Below are 23,733 nucleotides of genomic sequence, written 5' to 3'. Positions count from 1 at the left end.
GTTTACATTCTAGTGGCAAGAGACATACAATAAAGAATACACATAATATACAAGTTAAATAGTGTATGAAAAAATAAGTAGTTTGGAGGAAAAAACAGATAAAGGGAACTTGGAAGCGGGTAAGGGAAGTTGCATTTTTAAGGTGGTCAGAGTAGACTTTATTGAAAATGACAACTGAGTAAAACTTTGAAAGAAGGGGTGAATTAGGATTTAACTAAAAGAAGACTGTTCTAGTCCCCACCTTTACCCATAAAAAGCTGGTACAGCCTGGCCAACATGGTAAAACCCTGTCTCTACTAAAAATACAAAAATTAGCCGGATGCAGTGGCATGTGCCTGTAATCCCAGCTACTAAGGAGGCTGAGGCATGAGAACTGCTTGAACCTGGGAGGCAGAGGTTGCAGTGAGCCAAGATCACGCCACTGTGCTCCAGCCTGGGTGACAGAGCAAGGCTCCATCTCAAAACAAGACAAAACAAAAAAAATGCTGGTACAAAGGCACTGAAGCAGGAACGTAGCTATCCTATTCAAAAAAGAAAAAGAAAAAACAAAGCAGAAACAAGACTGATTTTACTGAGGAACGAACAGGAAAGAATACTAGTAGGAAATGAGATCGGAGAGGTATCAGGTAGGAGTAGGGTAGTGGCAGGCATTGAAAGGACATTGGCTTTTACTGTGACAAAACACAGAGCCATCAGCATTGTTCACAACAGCCGAAAGGTGGAAGCAAGGAAGCAACCCAAGGGGATGGATGGATACACAAAATGTGCCCCCGCCCCCCGCCACACACACACACAATGAAATGGCATTCAACCTTTAAAATGAATGAAACTCTGACACATGCTACAATATAGATGAACTTTGAGAACATTATGCTAAATGAAATAAACCAGCTACAAAAGGACAAATGCTGTATGACTTCACTTATATGTGATCCCTACAGCAGTCAAATTCATAGAGACAGAAAGAATGAGAGGTTACCAGGGGTTCAGGAGAGGAAGGAAGGAGAGTTATTGTTTAATGAGTACAGAGTTTCTATTTGGGATGATGGAAAAGTTCTGGAAATGGATAGTGGTGGTGGCTACATAACACTGTAAATGAACTTACTGCCACTGAATCACACACTTAGAAATGGATAAAAAGCCAAATTTTATGTTTATTTTTACATTTTAAAAACTTCTTAAAAAAGAATGAAGCAGCCTGACACACAGTTGATCTAAAAGAAAATAACAATTTACACACATCATTGTTAGAGTTGTTCTAAGTGACTTTTCCAAATGAATAAACATTTTTTCTGATAATTAAAGAATCATTCTGATAGACTTCTTTTTAAATAACATAATTTCCTTATCATATAAAATTGAATATACTGAATGTTCCTCATAAAGCAAGGTTATCATATAAAATAATCATACTCTACTGTTACAGCGATGCCCTTAGAAGGTCCTAAAGTTCAGTGAGCTGTAATTAAATGGTTCCCTGCTACTACGCTTTATTTCAGTAATGTTGGCCATATATACATTCTCCCCTCCCAACTGCTCTTTGTGGTTTACAATGGTATCAATATTCCCGCCTCCAATAATACCCTTCCACATTATTTGTTGCAATATGCCAGGAAACCCCAAAAGCAGATTTGTAATGATGTATATAAATAATAACCAGACTTACTGAAATCCTGAGTTACTCTTTTATGCTCAAAATCAAGCCTGGCTAGCCTACTCAGCATTCACTTTTCTTTATTCCATGGCTTTTGGCGGTGTTGAACAAAACTTCCAATTATGATGTCAGCCATGATAAGCCAGGGATAATTTGTCTGTATTACAAGTTTATTAAGTACATATTTTTTGTGGGGTTAAATTAAGACTAAAAGCCAACAGTAACATTTACTGAAAATTACGTTCTTGACAGCATTATATTATTGAGACTCTCAGAATGCTTTACTGGATCAACCAATGCTTTGAACCACCATATTTTTACCAATAAAAATATACCCCCAAATAATACTCCTTGATAAATCCTACCTTCTATAAATTTATCATAACAAATCAAAAATTCTACACATAAATTTAAGTAAAAGAAAAATATAAAAATATGGTGTTTATGAAGACTGATTAGTTTCTTTAAACACTGTTAAGTACGCCTTACTAAAAAGGTAAAAATCTTAATAAGTTACAAAGTGCTTGTTTTTTGGAGACAGGGTCTCAGTCTGTAGCTCCAACTGGAGTACAGTGGTGCAATCTCTGCTCACTGTGCAACCTCTGCCTCCCTGGCACAAGCGATCCTCCCACCTCAGTCGCCTGCGTAACCAGGATCAAAGGTGTGCACCACCACACCTGGCTATTTTTTTTTGTATTTTTCAGAGATGGGGTTTTGCCACGTTGCCCAGGCTGGTCTCAAACTCCTGAGTTCAAGCAATCCGCCCATCTCAGACAAAGTACTATTTTAATCCCCACATGGTAACCTGCAAGCTGTTACCTCTTAGGTTCTCTCCAGTCTACATACCTCCCAGAATAATATCTAGACAGATAAATATGGCTGTATTGGGGAATTTCTAATGGAAAATGGTATAAAATCTCTTATTCCAAAGAAGTGTTTATTATTTGGTTACAAATGTAACCCAAAAGGCAAATGAATCATAAAGTAGGAAACATTTATTTGAGAGGCCAAGTCTCAGTTTTATCATGCCTCTTTCCAAGAGGGAAAGTAATCTTTATTTTCAAGTAAGCCAGATGAGTAGAAAATAATTAGAGGTTGCAAAGAACTGAAGAATATTTGTTGATTATAGAAAGGCTATGCTAAGAAAAACAATAAAAAGACATAATGAATGTGAGAAACCCAAGTCTACTTTAGAATACTTTAAGTCAGAAAGAGGTAAGAATTCGTAACAGTGAACCAAAAAGACAGGAGTCAGAGAAACAGTTGCCAAGGGAGGAGAAAACAAGAATCACAGGATAGACACCAGGAAGTATGGAGCATGGTTATGAAGTAAAACACTCCAACAAGTAAGGACATAAGTGAGGACTTGAGACTTTCCAAATGAAATCCAAAAAACAGAAAAAATTAAGGACATTTTTAAGACTATAAAAATGAAATTATAGAAATGACAGAAGTCTATTAAAGCCAAACATAAGGGTTTTAAAAGAAAAGACTTTGAACTAAAAAAGAAAGTGACAGCTTTAGTGTGGTAACATCATGACAAAAGGTTATTATGGACCATAATCATGATCCATCTATTCTGTGTATCCCAATGCCCTTTCTCATTGTGCTTCAGTCATTTGTGTCCCTATATTGTTGGTATATTTTATTTCTGCATAGACAGAAGTGAGGGTAAGTAGGAGAAAGGGCCAAGAGGCATCCTTCAACGAAGTCTCACGTCCTTTTTATCCTTGGACAGTGGCAATAAAGGGGCTACTGGAAATGAAGCCTGGCTACCTACTTTGCCAAAGGAACATTCAAGTGACTGAAGTACCCGGAGCTACGTAAGAAAACACTTCTGCGATATGTGGAGCCAGTTGATATTTATCAACTACATTTACATTTTCTGTACTTCATCTTGTATTTCCTGGCTTTGGAATAAATATGATAATAATAGACTACTCATTGTTGAATAAGTTCAAAGTACTTTGCATAACTAACAATTTTCATTTTTATAATTCATTGAAAAGAAAGTAGACATGTGCTTAATACAAATTACTAAGAGCAGAAAACTGAACACTTCCTTAAGACTGTAACAAATTAAAAACAAGTCCAATAATCATACTCTTTATTTTATAAACTATCAGACAATATTCCTTCAAAGACAGCAGTAGGAAAAAAAATCCCCACATAAAACACAAACTACAGATGGCCATGCACATAAGCATGTGGAGAGGAATTCCAGAGCTGTGCTGTCCAATACCATAGCCACTACTCACATGTGGCTATTTAATTTTAAATCATATTAATTAAATTAAAATTTAAATTCAGTTTTGCAGCTGTACTAGTAACATTTCACATGCTCAGTATCTACACATGGCTATTTTACTGGATAGTGAAAGTATAGAGCATTTTCATCATCGCAGAAAGTTCTACGGGAAAGTGTTGTTCTAGAGAAATGGTGTCTAGAATGGGGAAGATAGCCTATGTGATAGGAATTTGTTACTAATTATGAAGATTTCTGGATCTGAACCATTCATAAAGCCACAACATAGAGAAAACCTAAATAGTAACCCTTAAATCTGCCAGTCTTACAAAATCATACAAAAACATTCAACTTTTGTCTTTTCTTTTTAATTTGGTCTGCCATATCCCATTTCATTAGCACAGTAGATTGAATCAACATCAGTATTTACTTGGCATGGGATTTTACTTGTTTTAGGTGTCTATTTGTAGCACTACTGTGCGACTCTTCCCCTGTTTTCATCAGTAATAAAACAGTCTGTATTTTGTTTTTATAGGTACAAATCATCCTGTACAGTCACAATAATACCAACCACATCATAAGTTTCTTTTTAATGTAAAGAGACTAAAATTATATTTGTGTTTAAATATTCATTTTACACTGGAGACTCCAATTTACTATATTTTCTATGGCTTTCTTGACATAAACTTCATTTACAAAAAGTTTTTTGGTAGTAGTATTTGAAATTTTGAAGTCCTGTCAATTAAGAAAAATAGATTTCTAAGTGTTTCAAAGACTTACTTTTTAAAGCAACTCTGTGGATTCAGAGACTAAGTCGAGCCTTAAAGTTAATTTAAATATTCAGGTAACCTTTTTTCAGTTCACATTTTAAAGATGATTTAAGCTTCTCCGTCTCAAAAAAAAAATAAATAAATAAACTTACTTCAAAATTAAGGTCACGGATCAAAATATCTCCATTTGGCGTTGCTAAAGGAACATGATCAAACCTATAGAGGAAATTCAAAAAAAGAGAACTACTGTAAAGTATATAAGGAACTAATACAACTCAATACCAAAAATACAAATAATCTGATTAAAAAATGGGCAAAGGGCTTAAACACTTCTTAAAAGAAAAAATTCAGATGGCCAACAGGCATACGAAAAGGTGCTCAACATCTCTAGTCATCAGGAAAATGCAAATCAAAACCACAATGAGATGTCACCTCTCACCTGTTAGGATGACTATTATCAAACAGACAAATGGTAAGTGTTGGCAAAGATATGCAGAAAGGAAACCTTGTATGTTGTTGGTGGGACTACAAATAGTACAGTTATTATGGAAAACAGTATGGATGTTCCTCAAAAAATTAAAAGTAGGACTACTGTATGACCTAGCAATCCCACTTCTGGGTACATTTGCAAAGGAAATAAAATCAGTATCTCAAAAAGAATCTTCCTCCCATGTCCACTCCAGCATTACTCACGATAGTCCGTATATGAAAACTACCTAAATGTCCTTCAGCTGATGAGAGGATAAAGAAAATATAGTGTATATAGTGTGTATATATTCACACACACACAAAATACATACAATAGAATATTACTCCACCTTTAAAAAAGAAGAAAACCGGGCCATTTTCAACATAGATGGATCTGGAGGACATTACGTTAAGCAAAATAAGCAAGACACAAAAAGAGAAACACTATATGATCTTACTTGTATGTGGAATTTAAAATAGTCAAACTCATAGAAGTAGAGAGTAGGATGGTGGTTGCCGGGGGGTAGGGAGAGAGGAAATGGGGTTAATATCGGTCAAACGGCACAACATTTCAGTGATGCCAGATGAATAAATCCTGTAGATACACTGTACAGGGACAATAGTAGAAAATACATTGTATACCTGAAATTTGCTAAGACACATCTAAATTAAATTCTCACCAAACACACACAAAAATCATAACTATGTAGAGGTGACAGGTAAATTAATTAGCCTAAATGTAATCATTTCACAACGTATACAGATATCAAAGCATCAAGTTGTATACTTTAAATATTAATATACGCAATTTTTATGTCAATGATACCTCAAAGCTGTTTTTCAAAAAAGCAGAAATAATTTTAAACACTAAGCAATTGTAAGCTGAAAAAGAAAGACTACTAAGAAGTTTAACAAACATTTATGGTGCTAAAGAACCTTTTTCTGTACGTACTTTATAATGTTATCTGCAATAATGATTTCTCCAGCACCAGGTATCAAGGGAATGACTTGTACTCCTTCAATACCTTAAATGGAAAATAGGTATTAAAGCATCATATTATGTCAGCAAACACTTAAAATTGTGACCTTAAACTGTGACACTCATATTTACCCTTTTCCTGTTGTGAGACCATTGTGCGCTCATATTTGCCATGATTTAAATCCTTCAGTACTTGCATTAATTCTGTAATCCGAGCAGTAAAACTAAAATTTTAGAAAAGGAAACCATAATCAAAACTCCAGACTACTGTCACATCTTTTATTTTACACAAACTTAAGTTCCTAAAATTATAATCTAGTATAAATGAAGTAACCTAACAGTCTCATCAACATAAAGTATTAATAAAGCATAAAGCATGCATGCTTTATTATGTTTCAGTAGGAAAGCAGGAATATAGGGATGAAGAAAGAGGTTTCCATAGGATCCCCAACTCAACAGATACTTCATTAATAGCCAAGTCAAGACAGTTATTTGCTGAGAATTTTCAGGAGGTTTCTCTTGTATACTACAAAAGGACCACTACACTAGTATATTCCTTAGACCCAGGAAGTGTGGACTCTGAGCTCTTGTTGAAGCGGCCTATAAAGCCATGTATAAAGTTGGTCTTTCTATCCAAGGAAGGCATTCATTAAATGTATGCTGAATGCATGCTGCCTTCCTGCAAATGGAAGAATCTGAAAGATTCCCTCTTTCTTACTCTCAAGAGGGGAAAGATGAAGAGTTCTTATTATTAGATAGAAATCACTGTGGCAGTAGAGAAAAATCAAAACTAACAACGAGAGGTTGGAGATAACAAAAATGACCATGATCGCAAAAGAGAAAGTATTCTGCATCGAAGAAGAAAACAGGATTTTTCTCTGAATAACAAGCAGAAACCTCCTAAAGCAAACTTTGGGAGGTGATGAATGCTTATGGTCTTGATGGTTTCACAGGTGTATAACTTATCCCCATGTTCATCAAATTGTATACATTAAATAGGAACAGTTTCTTATATGTCAATCATACCTCAACGAAGTGGAGAAAAGAGAAAGAAAGGAAGGCAGGAAGAGGGAGGGAGGGAGGGAAGAGAAAGACATACACACCTACAGAGAAAGAGAAAGAGAAAGAGAGAGAGAGAGAGAAAGGAAACATCCTTAAGAAACAGAAAAGAACCTTATATACCATGAACTGTCAAGCCATAAGAAAAGTTAACAAGTAGGAAGAATGTTAGTATTCTCATGAAAGAGACTCTACTCATAGTAGTTAACAACTTCTATATTGCCATGAAGACCTTAATTGCCACAGGAGCTAAGAAGGAGGAAAAAGAGAAATACGAAGATGGATCACAGGCCTAGGAAAGCTATTAAGTCATCAAACTTCTTCAGGTGACCTAAAATTTATGGTGTTTTTTATACCATACCATGCCTTTTATATTGGAGATTGAAATACTCAAATATTAATATTTTACATTCTATGGTCTAAAGATGATTTTACTACCAGACAATATGACTACATTCACAAGCACACCTACAGATACAAGTTAACTTCTCATTTTTTTTCCCCATTAAAGTCAACTTCATTTCTATTCATCGGTTTTTGCTAGGTTGCCGGTATCAAAGATCTACGAAAAAATGGTATGGTAGAGGACAAGAAAATTTAAATGAGAAAATTCTATTCATTAACTTAGTTTTCTGTGAATTAAGACTGCCATGATTCAATATTTCCCAACTTAGCAAATACCAGTGTCCATGGAGCAAACAACTTGACAGCCTCTAATCTACTGTAATGTGCAAACCAGTTGTCTTAAAGAAACATGAAAAGTTCACCATCAGAAAAATTTTCCTTAATTTTCTATCAAAAACCACCTTCTTGGGGTAGGAAATGTTGCTCCCTTACCTTAACCTCGGCTAGTACAATCATTCAGGATAGCATATTTTTAAAAATTATTTTCTGCAACTGCTCATTATTACTAATCTTACCCAGCCAATCTAGTCATTTCACGCCCAGCCAAAACGATTCGACCCAGAGCTTGAGACATTCGCAGAAGCATTCTTCCACTTTGGTAGTAATCCTTAAATAGAAATAAATATTAGTTTTTACTTATAGTTTTAGGACTAAAAATTTGGCTTTATTTTTACTGTTACAGTTTCATTGTGTTATCATCACTTTACCTCTAAAAGTTCCGAATGTGTACTCTTGAGATGTCGAGGATGAGACAAATCTAAGAAAGGGCGACTGACAACTAAGTAACCAACCACAGTGGCAAGGTCTGAAACCAAACAGGTAAGATTTAAAACAGTAACAGTATTTCACCTTTTCCACAAATCTCATCTCTTTCAAAATATACTTACATTTGGCAATAATGTTATCAATGAAGCCCATTGAAAAACGAAACAAAATGAAATTATGTAGGTGCTCCACCTGGCAGAAAACAAAAACAAAAAAACATATTTTTTTCTATGTATAAAAAATTGAATCACTATGAGGATAAAACAAACTGCATTGTTCATTTATTCAACAAATATTTACTGAATGCCCATGATTTCTGTTTATATTGTACATCACACCACCGAGCACAATGCTCATCACAGAGTGGGTGCCAAACAAACACTTCATGAAACCATTTTTATGCAAACAGCATGGAAATTACATAAACAATTTTAACAACGCTGTTTCTCTTGCATGAAAAAGAACAATGCTATTGTAGTCACCATGCTTTTGGATACATATATCCCAAAAGAGAACAATGACGAAAGCAAAAAGAACAGAGAGATATTAACTAGTTTGAGTGAAACACTAGCTGTCCAGATTGGCACTCAATGCTTTGCTTTCAGTGGAGACACATGGTCTGTGCTTTATCTAAGAATTGTATTACACCCAGTCTGAACTGAGTGTTAATGTAAATCAGTGCCACATAGCCTCAGTTTTAGCTTTAACATAAGCATGCATTGCCTCAAAACTACAAGTCTAAAACTGCTTTTTATTCTGGAGTTGTTGCATTCTCAAACTGTCCATCTACCAGATTATTCAAGGTCCTGCATGATCTGGCACTGAGTTCTATTTTTAAGGTCATATGCTTCTACTTTGCTCCTCCTCACCAAGCTCTAGAAATAATGGTTTCTCAAACATGTACCTTTTTAAGGCTTTCTTCTTGCTCTTCCCACTGCCAGGAATACATTCTTCTAAGATATTTACATTTTGTGACTCCTTCACCTTCATGTGGATTTCTGACTAAATGTCACCTCCTCAAGAAAGACCTTGGTCATTCCAGCTAAAGTAGCTGGGCAATAGCCCCCTTCATATCTATACCTTTATCCTGCTTCATTTTTGGCCACAGAATTCATTACTACCTGAAATTACACAGAACATCTAGTTGTTTATTTACTGTCTCCTCCACTAAAATGTGGCTTCCTGAGTACAGGGTAGCTTGTTAACAACTTGGTATCTTCTGCAACTAGACAATGTCTGGAACATTTATTCAATGGCTACCACATGTCAGACACTGTGCTCAAGCTGGAGATACAATGAATAGAACATAGAATGTCCCTGAATTCATGGAGTTTACATTCTAATGAAAGAGGATAGCTAGTAAACAAGATAATTAGACACTGTAATATAGTCATCCCTCGGTATCCAAAGGGGATTGGTTCCAGGACCTTTCTGGATGCCAAAATCCATGGATGCTCAAGTCCCTAAGGAAAAATGGCATAGTATTTGCATATACCTGAGCATGACATCCCATACACTTTACTTATTTATTTTTTGAGACAGAGTTTCACTCTGTCGCCAAGGCTGGAATGCAGTGGTGCCATCTCGGCTCACTGCACCCTTCGCCTCCTGGGTTCAAGTGATTCTCCTGCCTCAGCCTCCCAAGTAGCTGGGATTACAGGCGCCTGCCACAACACCTGGCTAATTTTTGTATTTTTAGTAGAGATGGGGTTTTGTCATGTTGGTCAGGCTGGTCTCGAACACCTGACCTCAAGTGATCTGCCCGCCTCAGCTTCCCAAAGTGCTGGGACTACAGGAGTGAGCCACCATGCCTGGCTCATCCCAAACACTTTAAGTCATCTCTAAATTACTTACAATACTTAATACAATGTAAACAGCTGTTATACTAATGCCTGCATTGTTCAGAGAATAATGACAAGAAAAAATATGTGTATATAAGTACAGACACAATTTCTTTTTCTGAATATTTTCAATCTGCACGTGGTTGAATCCATGGATTTGGAACCCACAGATGCAGAGGGTATATATATATATATATATATATATATATATTTTTTTTTTTTTTTAAAGGAAAGATGATGATTAAAACAGGAAGGAACTTTTGGAGGTTATTTCAAATAGGCTGATCAGAGAAGACAAAGCTTCAATAAGGTGTTAACATTTGGGCTGAAAATCTAAAGGATGAGAATAAGCAAGCCACGTGGAGAGCAAGCTGGTGAACTGCAGGCCCCCGAAAAATTACCTTAAATGTATTCTACCAGTGAGCACTCTAAAAGTTCTGCCATGTTAAATACTGATGAGGCAAAAATTCAATTTCTGAAATAATTTAAAATGACAATTTATTTAACCTCTTTAACTCATCTAAAATATACACTTAATTTCACAAACTTCAGACTTCCACTAAAATGTAAGCTCCTTAAAGGCAAGATTTTATCCATCATGTCCACCACCATCATCCTTAGCACCTGGAGTAAGCACAGGCAACTAGATGGCATTCAATATCTTTTGAATAAATAATGGAATAAAAGTACTTGAATTCAAATTTTCCAAGTGGCAATCAAAAAATGAAGTACAGCTTTCACAAGAAACAATGCTTTAATTCTTTAAAACAAAAAGTCAGCAAACTCCAACCCGTAGTCCAAATCTAGCCTGCTACTTGTTTTTGTAAGTAAAGTTTTATTAGAACACAGCCACACTCACTCATTTATGTATTATATATAGCTACTCTTGAGTAGCGGAGCTGAATAGTTGCAACAGACTGTGTGGTATGAAAAGCCTAAAATATACACATACTATCTTGCCCTTTACGGAAAAAGTTTGCTGATCCCTGCTTTACATAATAATCTTCATTGTATTTTTATGAATGCTACAGGAACAAATTCGTTCTGTGGGAATCACTAAATTTATCACTAAATAAGGCTCCTAAGCAACCTCTGTAAAAATACACTTAATATTATTTTAATAAATCTATGCAATTTTATAAATGGGCACTTGAATATACTGATATGATAGTTTTTAATCTTGCATTTTTTATTAAAAATGCAGTATAAAATCCTTTATAGCTATTTTTCAAAATATCTTTAAGATACGTATACATACGTGTGTGTGTGGGGGGATGTATCCGTCATAGGCAAAAAAACACACACAAAAAAACCATTTCCATAAACACATGAACTTCAAGTGTGTTTCCTTACCAGTTTTCGGAAGACTGAGTGGACTGTCTGTTTTTCTCTTTTATTCCCATTGTAAAAGGCAATTTCTTCACTGTTAAAGAAAATAATTTAGCAATTAATTTTAATGTTACCTATACTTGAAAAATAATTGAAATACAGTATATGATGGCTGAATGTTTGTATTTAAATGGACATTTTGTGACTAAGAGCTTATCTGGTGCATCTCAAACCACAGTCTATACTTGAGATTCTGTTCCTAGCTCAGCTGATCGGAGCACAGGAATACACCCCTGACTGAATCATATGCTGGACTGCAACCTATATCATAGGTATCCTGGCTGCAAAAGACATACTGCACTAATTCTTGGAAATTTGAAATTAGAGAAAGAAGTTGCTGTGATGTACAGAAAGGCAGGGCTGGGACCGACATTGCAGACTTCAAGTTAAAGTATAAGCCCAAACAAGAAGGAGATGAAAAAGCAACAGCTAGAAAAAGATGGATAGTGATGCCTTGACATACAGCCTTTTAAAGACAGAAAAGCAGGCTAAGTCCCACCGGCTTCAAAGTGCCAGCTCCCAGGAGGAAACCCTGGAAAAACCCCATCATATCCTCACAACAATTCCACTTTTCCTGAGCAACTGTGCATGGGTCCACAAGGGCCACAGGGATCATGACTAGAAAAAAAGGGTATTTTATAGATGAAGAAAAGTTCAGTGTAGTTAAGTAGATTTGTAAAGGTGGCAGAGCCAGCAGGTCAGGGAGTTGAAATTGTAACTTCTATCTGACCCTAATATTTATAGTCTTTCTATTACACAGGCAAGATGTAAGCTTTCCCAGCAAAGTACCTCTTATGGCAGAGGTAAATATTCATAGAGAAGTCTAGAAGGCAGGGTTGAAATATTTCTTTAAAGTCTCTTTTTTCCCCAAACAATTTATGTTTTATATTTCTATTTTGAAATGGACCTGTGTTTTTCATAAAAACAAGGTACCACCTACCTCAACCTCTTCAAGTAAAATTAATTTCCCATAAAATATAACACATTTGTCATGTGTTTCATGGTTTCCTTGACAAAATGACACAGAGCCTCAGAGTATAAGAAGCCTACAGTTCTATACCTCTAATTACTTTTTAAAAAAACTTCCTCCTACCTCCTCTCTACACCTAAGCCTATGGAAGAAGATGAGGTGAGGATTCTCCTCCTGAACTGAGTCATTTTAGCCTTAATGAAAAATCTGAAAGGATAAAACATCCTGGAATATTGATGGCTGCCCATCCAACATCTATTCTCTTCATTGTCCTTCTTCCTAAAATAATCCCAACTTTCTTAAAGTTATCTATTATTTTCCATGTACCCTAATGCTTTAGGAATGCCTCAACCCCATTTATAGGGTCCCAACTGGTCTAGGCCAATCACTTTGCTGTAATTGCTTTAGGCATGGTCAAGTGATAATTCCAGCCAATCAGATATGAGGGAAAGTCAGCTGTGGGACTCTTGGGAAAGGTTTCTTTGCTCTCATAAAGATACACCAGGAGAGATGGCCCCTTTTTGTTTCTGGAGCTTTCTGCAGGGGAGAGAAGCTAGTGAAATCTGTAACTGCTATCGCCATCTTGTGGTCACAAGAAGAATTAGCCCAAGGAATGGGGCAGCATACAAAGCAAGGCAGAGCCAGGAGACACCAGAGAGCCAGAGCCCTGATAATGCCAGCCTGGAACTGCCCTGTCTTAAGCGTTCTCATGTGAAGCAGTGAGTGTTCTTATTACTGGAGCCATGAGTCATGCTTTCTGTTTCTTTCAGTAAAAGGCATCTTTCATTTACTTGGCAAATCACCTCTTAACTCTATTCCACTGCCTCCCTAGAGCAAAAAACCCTATTTAAAACTTGTACTATTTTAGCAATCCAAGGAAATAAAGGAAGAGGGAACTGTCATTTGTAAATGCCTACAGAGTAGAATATTAAATACATATTAAAACTCTCAAAATGACTTAACATTGACAGATCAATATATGAGAACATTTATTAAGCATTTGCTCCATACAGAAAACTGAGCTGGAAGCTTTATATATATTACCAAATTTAATCCTCATCGCAACCCTATATTATCTACCTATTATAAACAAAAGTGAAACTATGAATAATTCACTAAAATCAAATACATGCAATTGATAAGTGGAAGAAGTAGATTTTGAAACTAGTATGGCTAGCTCCGAAGTCCACACTTTCTCTTCCTATCTTACATTTAAAAAACTCTAGAAAATAGGCAGAGGCACATGCAGTGACAGTGAATCATTGAGCATTATGAAAAGTCAAAATAAAAATATTTGTGGAAAAACTGAGACAAAATTTTCTTGGAACAGGTATTGTAAGTTGAAATTTTAATTGTAAACTGATTATGTCTAAAGTAAAATTAACAGAAAATTCATCAACAGAAGGTATGAACATGTGAATCAAGAATACTACATAGTTAATAAGAAAGAGAGTTCAAAATATTCATGATCACTACTTTATAAAACTAGTCTCTTTCATAATGTATATTTTCAATACAATATGCACATTATTACATTAACAGTGTTACTAGACATTTTGGAGTCAATTTAAATGACATCAATATCCATGGAAATGAATTTTTAGCAAGTCTTTAATGCATTTGTCTTTACCTGTTTGTGATGAGCCGAGAATTAACATATCTATATTCTCCTTCATACTTTTGCTCAGTTATTGTCATCCTACCAATGGGTCTTCTAAGTCGAGTTAGGAATAGCCCAGAAACAACCAAGTAGGCCATCATGCTTGCTGGGCCCTATTATTATCGGGAGAGAAAGATACAGAAAGTTCTGGGATATAATAATAAATTCACTTAGATACAAACGTACAATTTTTATAATTAACCTCAATGACTGAAAGAAATTGCTCTACTGGGTAATTTTTTCCCCTTGTTTTTTTTCTGAAAAAGTACACAGTAGCCTCTACACTTCTACCACTCAATGAGCTTTTCCTCTCACCACTGTAGCTTATCCCTCAGCTCTTCTACATTTTGCTCACCTAAAAACTCCTAATTGCAGTTCTCACTTTTCCTGTTATCTAACACTCTTCTGTTGGAACTCTTCTTGATAATCTCTTAAGATTCCACAATAATTCTTAGCCCTCTTTTTCTTGCCTTCTCTTTTAATATTAATATTCCCTCAAATTCCTTCCTTAGTTCTCTTCTCATCTCAAATCTATACCCCTGGACCTATAACTCTTATGAACCCAAGATATAAGTACTACACATCTTTACCTTAATACTGTGCAGATGCCTCAAGTTCAGCTCCCCCCCTAACGAGCTCTGTCTTTCCCTGCTTGTACATCTTGCTTCCAGCTGCTGTACTATGTATTAATAGCTTTGCAGGTGACCTTATCACCCATTGACCATCCCAAGAGAAAAGCTTCAAGCATACATTTCCAAGTTCATCATAGGCACTTCCCTCATTCTCCTATATACACTATACTCTGCCATACTAAAATAAATGTTTCCTGAACTGTTTCCATTTAGTGAGATTGTTCTTATGTTTAGCAAGCATGACATAATCTAATGGATGTCTACTTACCTCCCCAAAGCAGCTCAGATATCACCTCCAGTTCTTCCTGGCACTAAATACTTTATTGAAACTTCTATTACTAAACTTTATCATGCTGCATTATAACTGTTTGACTATCTACCTGTTTTACCACATTGTAATTCCTCTTCAGCAGGAACTGTGTCTTACTTATTTTTTTATTCCTACTATCTAGCATAATATATGTGCTAGTATGTATTCAAGATTTAAAAAAAAAATTAAATCTGATCAATTCAATGCATTTCAACAACTACTACAAATGTGAACCAAAAAGATAACTAAAACAGTTTCTGCCTTTAAGAAATGCAGAATCAGATAACAGGTAGACATGGAGACATATTTAAGTATCACAAAAATGTAGCTAAGTACCATAAAAATATGACTGCAAGGAGACAAGAAGGACTTGGCCTATTCACTTGCTTACAGTAAAACAATATATAAGAATAATAAAACCTGGATCACACGATAGCAAAGAATTAGGAAGATAAACAGAAAAATTCAAAAAACCAAACAAAGCAAAACCAAAACCCTGCTTTCCTAGTGTTTTGGAAAGCAACAAAAACCAGTACGGAAATAATTTATTAATCAACTGAAATGCATATACACACACACACACACATAAAATAACCATATTATTATATGGTTGCGTTATAAACATATAACAATAACATTACATATTAAATGACTAAAGTTACATTTCAATAAGATAACTCAAAGAAAACTTAAAAGTGATTCTTGCCATCACAAATATCAGACTTGGATAATAAGGCTCATGGGATAGCCAACCATTTATATTATAAAATATTCTTGGAACTGTTATACCCACTCTAAATGTATCGTTACTTTAACATTAGAATTTCATATTAATATGGATGTCTCCATATCTCTTTTTAGACATTACTTTGAAACAATAAGTATAAGTATATTCATGGTTTAAATACTTCTGTTTTATCATTTTTTTAAAAAAGAAGCAGGTCTCGCTTTTTGTCCAGGCTTGTCTCGAACTCCTGGATTCAAGCGATCCTCCCATCTCAGCCTCCCAAAGTGCTGGGATTACAGACGTGAGCCACCACCCCTGGCCAATATATTTGTCTGGTTTTTAATGCCACAAAATTGAAAATTAAGAAGAAAAATTAGTACTTCTAAAATCTCCAGTAAAGTATTATTTTATAACTGGACTTTGTTAGGTAAATCATGTGAAAATATATTCTTTGAGATATACAAAAATTCTTACAGGCCATCAAGCTATTCACAATATGTATTTCAAATATTGTATTATATCAATTTAAAAGGTGAAATAAAAGAAGACTCACCTGAGCTCCAATTGCACTCGTTAACTTAAAGATATACAAAACTATGTCTAAAAATGGCTGTAAAATAAATATTAGAATACACAAATTAAAACTAAAGCACTAGAATGATAGCTAATACAACATGTTAACTACAAAATGTTATTAAACATTTAATACATAATTATCAACATGTAGAGTTCCCACTATGTATAATGTATTGTGATAGTAACTAGATCAAAGAATACATGAAAGATAACAGTTTTCCTCTCAAGAAACTTAAAATGGGAACAGCTTACACAACGTCTACTGACCATCAAGTAGGAAAAACATTTATCACTTTCCATCAACTAAGATACCTCTACTGTGATAATTAACCACCAGTAACTCAGTAATGTGTCAATATAATGTAAAGATACTAAATAAAATGACCTGAGATGTAACCCCAAATCTGCTACCAGCTTGTTTCTACATATCTTCACCTGTAAAGTGAGAAGCTTTTCCTGTTCCAATATTGTTTGATTCTATTACATTATCACTTCTATGGCAAAATAATCAAGTAAGTCATTGAATCTAATTTTGAAATATAAAAGTCAAGTCTTTAGAACCAAAATAATACATTAATGTACTGCTCTTCACACACAGAGACAACTCAACTAATGCACCATCAGTTGCGTTAGTTAGAAATGTTTTTCAAGAAACCCAAATTGTGTTCATTCACTTTAAGTCAACAGCCACTGCTCGTGCCCCTACTTTTTTTTTTTAAGACAGGGTCTGGCTCTGTCACCCAGCCTGAAGATCTTGGCTCACTGCAGCCTCTGAAGTAGCTGGGAGTAAAGGCGCACAGCACCATGCCTGGCTAATATTTGTATTTTTTGTAGATGGGGTTTCACCCTGTTGCCCAGGATAGTCTTGAACTCCTGAGCTCAAGCAATCTGCCCACCCTGGCCTCCCAATGTATTGTGATTACAGGGATGAGCCACTGTGCTGGGCCAACAGCCAGCACTTTCTAATCCACATTATTAGGACAGATGGCTTGGTTTGTTAACTGGCTTGTTTCAACATTCAACATCTACCTTTCCCTTTTTTTTTTTTTTTTTTTTTTTTGCCTTATAAATTATCAAGAAGCTAGAGATACTTATCAAATTCAAGAATTGTTAAAACTTATAACAAAAATAATGACTCATAATTTAAGTTGGAGGTCAATTAGATGTTTAAAACATCTAATTTACACAGTGGTGCACAGCCCTACTACAATTAATTAATTTAACATTCTTCTCTATTCCAGATGTGACAAAACCTGAGAGTTGCTCAAGTACCAAGATTTAAAGAATACATAATAATGTCTATAAAATTATATGGGAAGTTGTATATATACACCCCCCATTCCCACCATGCATGCATACACACACATACACACACAAACACACACACACATACACACACACGGGGGGGGCAGGGGAGAGAACAAACTTTCAAATATTGTAATGGGAACAGAAGAGAAAGCTGAATTACTGAACTATTTGTAATTGTCAGAGTTACTGAGTTTGGGATCAGTTAGCAAAGGCTTCCGGAGAGCTAAATAAATAACAAAGTTGGGCTGGAAGTGAAAAGCACTGGGCCTGGGCATGAGGAGAGCAGCTCTTGTGGATATATCTCTCTAAGAATTGCCTTCCCTCCATCAACCTGGTTGAAGCTAGGACATTCCTATTCTTACAATGTGACCCAGTCCTTTTTATAGTTTTGGTTTTCTTTTGACTCAAAACTGTGTATCTAGGTCAACTGTGACCAGTGGCAAAGATACTATCATTGGTCCAGTATGAGACAAGCTCCTACCCAACACCAAGGGAAGTCACATGAGTTAGAGTGGGAACTGAAGCATCTCAGATGAAGAGGGGAGTGGATGCTGGGCAGACTATTTTATAGGTGCCTACTACATATCATAGTCAATGCAAGAGGTAATGGCACAGAGGGTTTAATAAGAAGATTACAGCGAAAGCTGTAAGGGTGGTGAGATAACATGACTAAGACAAGAACTGGAGAAATCAGCGAGAAGAAGGAAAACTGGTTAAGGCCTATCAGAGTCAGGAGCTTTGGCAATATTCTGAGGAGAATGGGAAAAACAGTAATTAGAAAACTGAAATATACTTGCATCTTGTGAAATGTTTTGACTACTACTTACTAATGATCTATTAGAATTAAAGATACTGAAGCATAGAAATGGGCAGAAAGGAAGTCCTAGTCTAGTGTTCTAAGTGTGGAATTAGAAACATAAATTGACGGCCGGGCGCGGTGGCTCAAGCCTGTAATCCCAGCACTTTGGGAGGCCGAGGCGGGTGGATCACGAGGTCAGGAGATCGAGACCATCCTGGCTAACATGGTGAAACCCCGTCTCTACTAAAAATACAAAAAACTAGCCGGGCGTGGTGGCGGGCGCCTGTAGTCCCAGCTACTCGGAGGCTGAGGCAGGAGAATGGCGTGAACCTGAGAGGCGGAGCTTGCAGTGAGCCGAGATCGCGCCACTGCACTCCAGCCTGGGTGACACAGCGCGAGACTCTGTCTCAAAAAAAAAAAAAAAAAAAAAAAAAAAAAAAAAAAAAAAAAAAAAAAAGAAACATAAATTGACAGCCAATCTCTAACAATGGCCGGACACATGCAGGTCAAAAGATAAGAATTCAAATTTCTGCTGTTTTAATGGAATCAACTTGCAAAATTCTTAGAAAATTCTTATAAGACACTAAATTATCAGTTCTTTGCCAAAGTATCTCACAAAAATAATAGAAAAAATTAAAATAATTAAAACTATTACAACAACTCTAATTTTCTTACAAAAGCATTAAATATTTACATGCTGCTGTTCTGTCCATAAAATCAATTCTATATAAATTTGCTTAGATTCAAAATTCAACAAATTAAACAAATAATCTTTTAAAAAGTAGAGAAACTTACCTTACTAAGATTTGAATACAGATCGACTACACTGTTACAAAATTTTTCTACATCTTGTGTAAGCAGCTGGTCTGGATTAGCTATTCTGTTGTCCAGATTTCCCATTTTATAATATGTGAAAGATCTAAAATAGCAAGAAGAAAAGTAATTTTAAAACAAGTGACTTTAAAGATAAAACGACAACCAAAAAAATCACATTACACCGCCTAGCTCAAATACATAGAAACAAAAAAGTTTGGAGCCAGAAGAGATCCTATCGATTGCCCTGATTTTAGAGAGGAGGACACAAGTCCAGAAAATGATGACTTGTCAATTAATGGAAAAGCCAGGACTAGATTCCAAATAACTGAGAGGTTTTTCCCAATATGCTTCTGTACCTAAGAGCGGTTTTCTTAGAAAACATACAACAAATAAGAAAAACCGCTATATTGATCAGCTTCACAAATAGTACTCTTCTACTTAAATATTTTTAATATAAAAATAGGTTATCACTTACTGAAGATACTCCTCATAGAGGTATTTAGTGAGCCTTACTCGGAAGCACAGTTTAAGCTCATTTAACCCGTACTTCAAGAAGTTATTAACCAGAGAGATCTAAAACAAACAAACAAATATTATTGGTTTTGCTTTTCATTTCTGCTTACTAAACTATATTTCTCCATTATTTCCTGTGTCCCAAATCCTATAATTTTTATAATTGAATCCAAATTATATAATTCAGTTCTGTTTTACTTTACTACATTTAGCTAAATCAAATGTACCTGGTTTGAATTATTCTATGTTAAACTTTACATGGAATATGTTAATATTACTAATTATGAGACGTATCTTGCCATTTTTTTTTTTTTGTAAATGGGCAAAACGTCAAATCTATCCCCTTTCTAGCCAATGTAAAGACTTGCTTTTAGGAGTTCAGACATTTATGTTTATATTTTCTGTTTCCTACTATCAGCACCACAACCCTAAACAATGGAATTCTATATACACTGTATTTGCATTTGTTAAAAAAAAAAAAAAAAAACAACTACAGGTTTTACACCAACTGATGCTATTTTCCAGATTATATCTAGAGCCATCTTTACTAACATTTTCTATCGTTACATTAAAAATTTTCTCAAGTGGTCTTTGCTGAATCTTTTTTTTTTTTTTTTTTTTTGAGACGGAGTCTTGCTCTGTCACCCAGGCTGGAGTGCAGTGGCCGGATCTCAGCTCACTGCAAGCTCCGCCTCCCGGGTTCACGCCATTCTCCTGCCTCAGCCTCCAGAGTAGCTGGGACTACAGGCGCCCGCCACCTCGCCCGGCTAGTTTTTTGTATTTTTTAGTAGAGACGGGGTTTCGCCGTGTTAGCCTGGATGGTCTCGATCTCCTGACCTCGTGATCCGCCCGTCTCGGCCTCCCAAAGTGCTGGGATTACAGGCTTGAGCCACCGCGCCCGGCCTCTTTGCTGAATCTTAATCTTTCATATCTGTGTTGCTTATTCCAACTGTTTATTTTAAAACGTCTAAAAGCTATGTAGCCCCATCTTCCAGCTTTATTAAACAAGAATTTCTGGCAATTTCAACGTAACTGGATTTTACAGCCAAGCTTCTCATTTTTACCCACAAATTTAGAACATTAAGTTCTTACAGTGCCAAGAAAATTAAAATGAGAACCAAACTAAGAAAATCACTTATATTTTAGACTAAACAATTTATCTGTAAAAAATTCAGACCATAAATTCCAATTTAACTTGAAGTAGATTAGTAGTACAAGTTACGATACTAGTTTATGGCCTAAAGTAACCAGGATGATTTGCACTCCCCTCTCTAAATCCCCCCCAACTCCCCAACTTGCCCCCCGCCCACATCCATTTTGCAATGACTGGAAACATTTCTGGTTGTTACAACTAAGAGAAGGGTGCTGCTGCTATCTAATGGGATGCTGCTAAACACCGAAGAAAACCTGGACTGAAGGTTAAAAAAAAAAATGCCAAAAAACCCCTCACCCACATACATATGTATATGAATATATATACACATTATAAATGAAGTTAAACCAAACATAATCCCCTTTTTATCTAGTATGAAGGTTTACATTGAAAATTATACTATAAATTACAAACCTAAACTGAAAATAGGAATATAGTATCATAAATCTTTAAAGAATTTAATAAGTAAAACCCTTAAAGATTTTTAAAAGATGCAAATTTCCCCTGTGTTAAAAAGATTTTTAATGAATTAAACTTACAAGAGGCATGGCAGCGATGAAGTTCAATAAGTATCTCTTGAAATCTTTCCTGCTACGACCAATGATACCACTGCAAACCACCACATGCAATGCATTAGTTGCAAAAGAAGCAAAATCTAACACTAGGAAAACTTCTGTAAAGCTCTAAAATTACTCTAGGAAACTTCCATTAAATCAAAACAATCAATAAAAAAGATGCTAAAAAACACTTTTTTGCAAAAACATGTTTGCAACTTTAAAACATCATCATTTTGAACTTGCTGGAACCTCATCCTGCAAAAGGCGAAATTAAACAGAATGATAACTAATTATTTCTTAGTAAAAATGGCTGCTTTAAAAAAAGGCTTAAGTGGCTACAAAACAAATTTAGCAAGCAAAACAATTAACAACTTTATAGTCCCAGGAATGGATTATTATGAATAAACAAAGTACCATTTGTTTGTTTTAAAATATTTAACAATCTGATTCTCATTTGTGTGAACTAATGGCAGGGAGACAGACTAATGGGGATCAGCAAAGGGTCAAGAGTAAATATTTTAGGCTTTGTGCACCCTAAGGGCTCTGCTGCAACTACTCAATTCTGCCACAGTAAAAAAAAAAAAAAAAAAAGCAGCCAAGAAGAGTGGCTGTATTCTAATAAAACTTTACCAAAGCAGATGGCAGGTAGTGAGATTTGACCTGTGGGTCCTAGTTTGCCAAGACTGGCACTAACGCATAGATCAGAGCCCAGAATGGATCTATAGAAGCTTCATGTTCCTCAACACACTTCAACTAGACTAGCTCCTCTTTTGCCTATTGTTAATCTGTTTTACGTATTTTTCTGCTTTTAAAATATACATTAAAAATTTTTAAAAAGGGTTTTAATTAAAAATTTGAACAGAGCATTATTATATAAGTAAAGGATCTTTGAGTAAGATATGTGTATGACCTAATACAAAGATAGAATCTATTTGATCACAGAACTCTTATTTCAAATAATACTTAGTAATATTCCCAAATTTCATAAAATATATTTGTATAAAACATTTGAGAAACACTAGACTAATTGGTTTAAACCTAGCTGCCCATGTACACACAAAAATAACTAGTATATGACTAGAGACCTTCTCAAAGCTTTTAATGTATAGTATGTGCATTTTAACTCTCTGTGAGGGGTTTGTAGCATGAAGCATTTCCTCTATCATAGCCAAGATTCCACAGAACATACTTTGGGAAATGTTCCTTTAGACTGATTGAAAGAAATTAATACTCCAATTTTTATGTAGCCCCTAAAAAGCAAAACAGTTAAAAAAAAAAAAGGCTAACTACAAGAAAGTTAAATAGAACCACACAAAAATGTTGTTTATAGCAATAAGAATATTAGAGACATTAAGCAATCAAGACAGTACAAAAGGTTCAGAGAATTTATGTTAAAATTGTTTGAACCAAACCTTACATAAAACCAAAGTGCTTTAGTGCTGCCCAAGCTGTGAAACACAGAAGAACATGCCATCATTCAGCAATGGTTTACCATTGGAGTAGCAGCTATAAATTTAAAAAGTGGTTTCTTGAATAAAGTCTTATTTCTGCTTATTATTCCACTGCAAAAAAAATAATTAACAAAAACAATTTTACAATAGCCCTAATCACTGCAACTTCCAAATGTTTAAGAAACTTTATAAAAGAGAGTTTGGTAATTTTTAAATTCTGCTTGTAGCCAAATGGGTGAAAATAAAACATATTTTTATGATTAGATAAAGCAGCAACAGGGTACAAAGAATTTTCCTCCATGTCACGGAATTAGTATAGTTTCTACCCTAAAGAGGGTGTCTTTCCTATTAAGATTTTCCATACTCCAAAGTCATTAGTCACCATCAACAAATAAGTTTAAAATATGAAAAGAATATTAAAATGAAGTACATTAAGGACCATAATAAGTCTCCTTAAGGCTCTCTTTAGCAGAAATACATGAATCTGGACTTACTTTAGAAAAGGCAAAAAGGGAAAATAAATAAATAAATTTGCACTGTAGCTTAAATACTGAGATGGAGATATATGTTAACTTTTCAAACAAAATTATCCTGTATGAATGTACAATATTTTAAAACTTCTTTTTTTGAGATAAGGTCCAAATGTTAAAGAATTTCATGCACAGCAGAGGCTCAAAACTATTTAG

General features: G+C 35.2%; 1 protein-coding gene across 4 annotated transcripts in view; it reads right to left on the bottom strand.

The window, feature by feature from the left end:
* The window catches only part of ABCD3 (ATP binding cassette subfamily D member 3), a 103,033-nt gene that overhangs the window by 18,413 nt on the left and 60,887 nt on the right, over window positions 1-23,733 (bottom strand). For 2 of the 4 annotated variants that reach the window (XM_025379086.1, XM_025379105.1), the window contains 12 exons: window positions 21,579-21,648; window positions 19,849-19,946; window positions 19,353-19,476; window positions 16,428-16,484; window positions 14,176-14,318; window positions 11,540-11,609; window positions 8,468-8,537; window positions 8,288-8,385; window positions 8,096-8,187; window positions 6,249-6,340; window positions 6,090-6,162; window positions 4,822-4,885 (listed from right to left, as the gene is read on the bottom strand). In XM_025379086.1, coding sequence (XP_025234871.1) covers window positions 4,822-4,885; window positions 6,090-6,162; window positions 6,249-6,340; window positions 8,096-8,187; window positions 8,288-8,385; window positions 8,468-8,537; window positions 11,540-11,609; window positions 14,176-14,318; window positions 16,428-16,484; window positions 19,353-19,476; window positions 19,849-19,946; window positions 21,579-21,648 — 1,051 coding nt within the window. The remainder of the gene's footprint in view (window positions 1-4,821; window positions 4,886-6,089; window positions 6,163-6,248; window positions 6,341-8,095; window positions 8,188-8,287; window positions 8,386-8,467; window positions 8,538-11,539; window positions 11,610-14,175; window positions 14,319-16,427; window positions 16,485-19,352; window positions 19,477-19,848; window positions 19,947-21,578; window positions 21,649-23,733) is intronic. The other 2 variants (XM_025379096.1, XM_025379113.1) reach the window with 2 other exon arrangements.

Source organism: Theropithecus gelada, chromosome 1, assembly GCF_003255815.1.
Source record: "Theropithecus gelada isolate Dixy chromosome 1, Tgel_1.0, whole genome shotgun sequence".
Taxonomy (NCBI): domain Eukaryota; kingdom Metazoa; phylum Chordata; class Mammalia; order Primates; family Cercopithecidae; genus Theropithecus; species Theropithecus gelada.
Note: the sequence above shows the minus strand (reverse complement) of the source record. Positions and strands in the feature narration are given on the sequence as shown.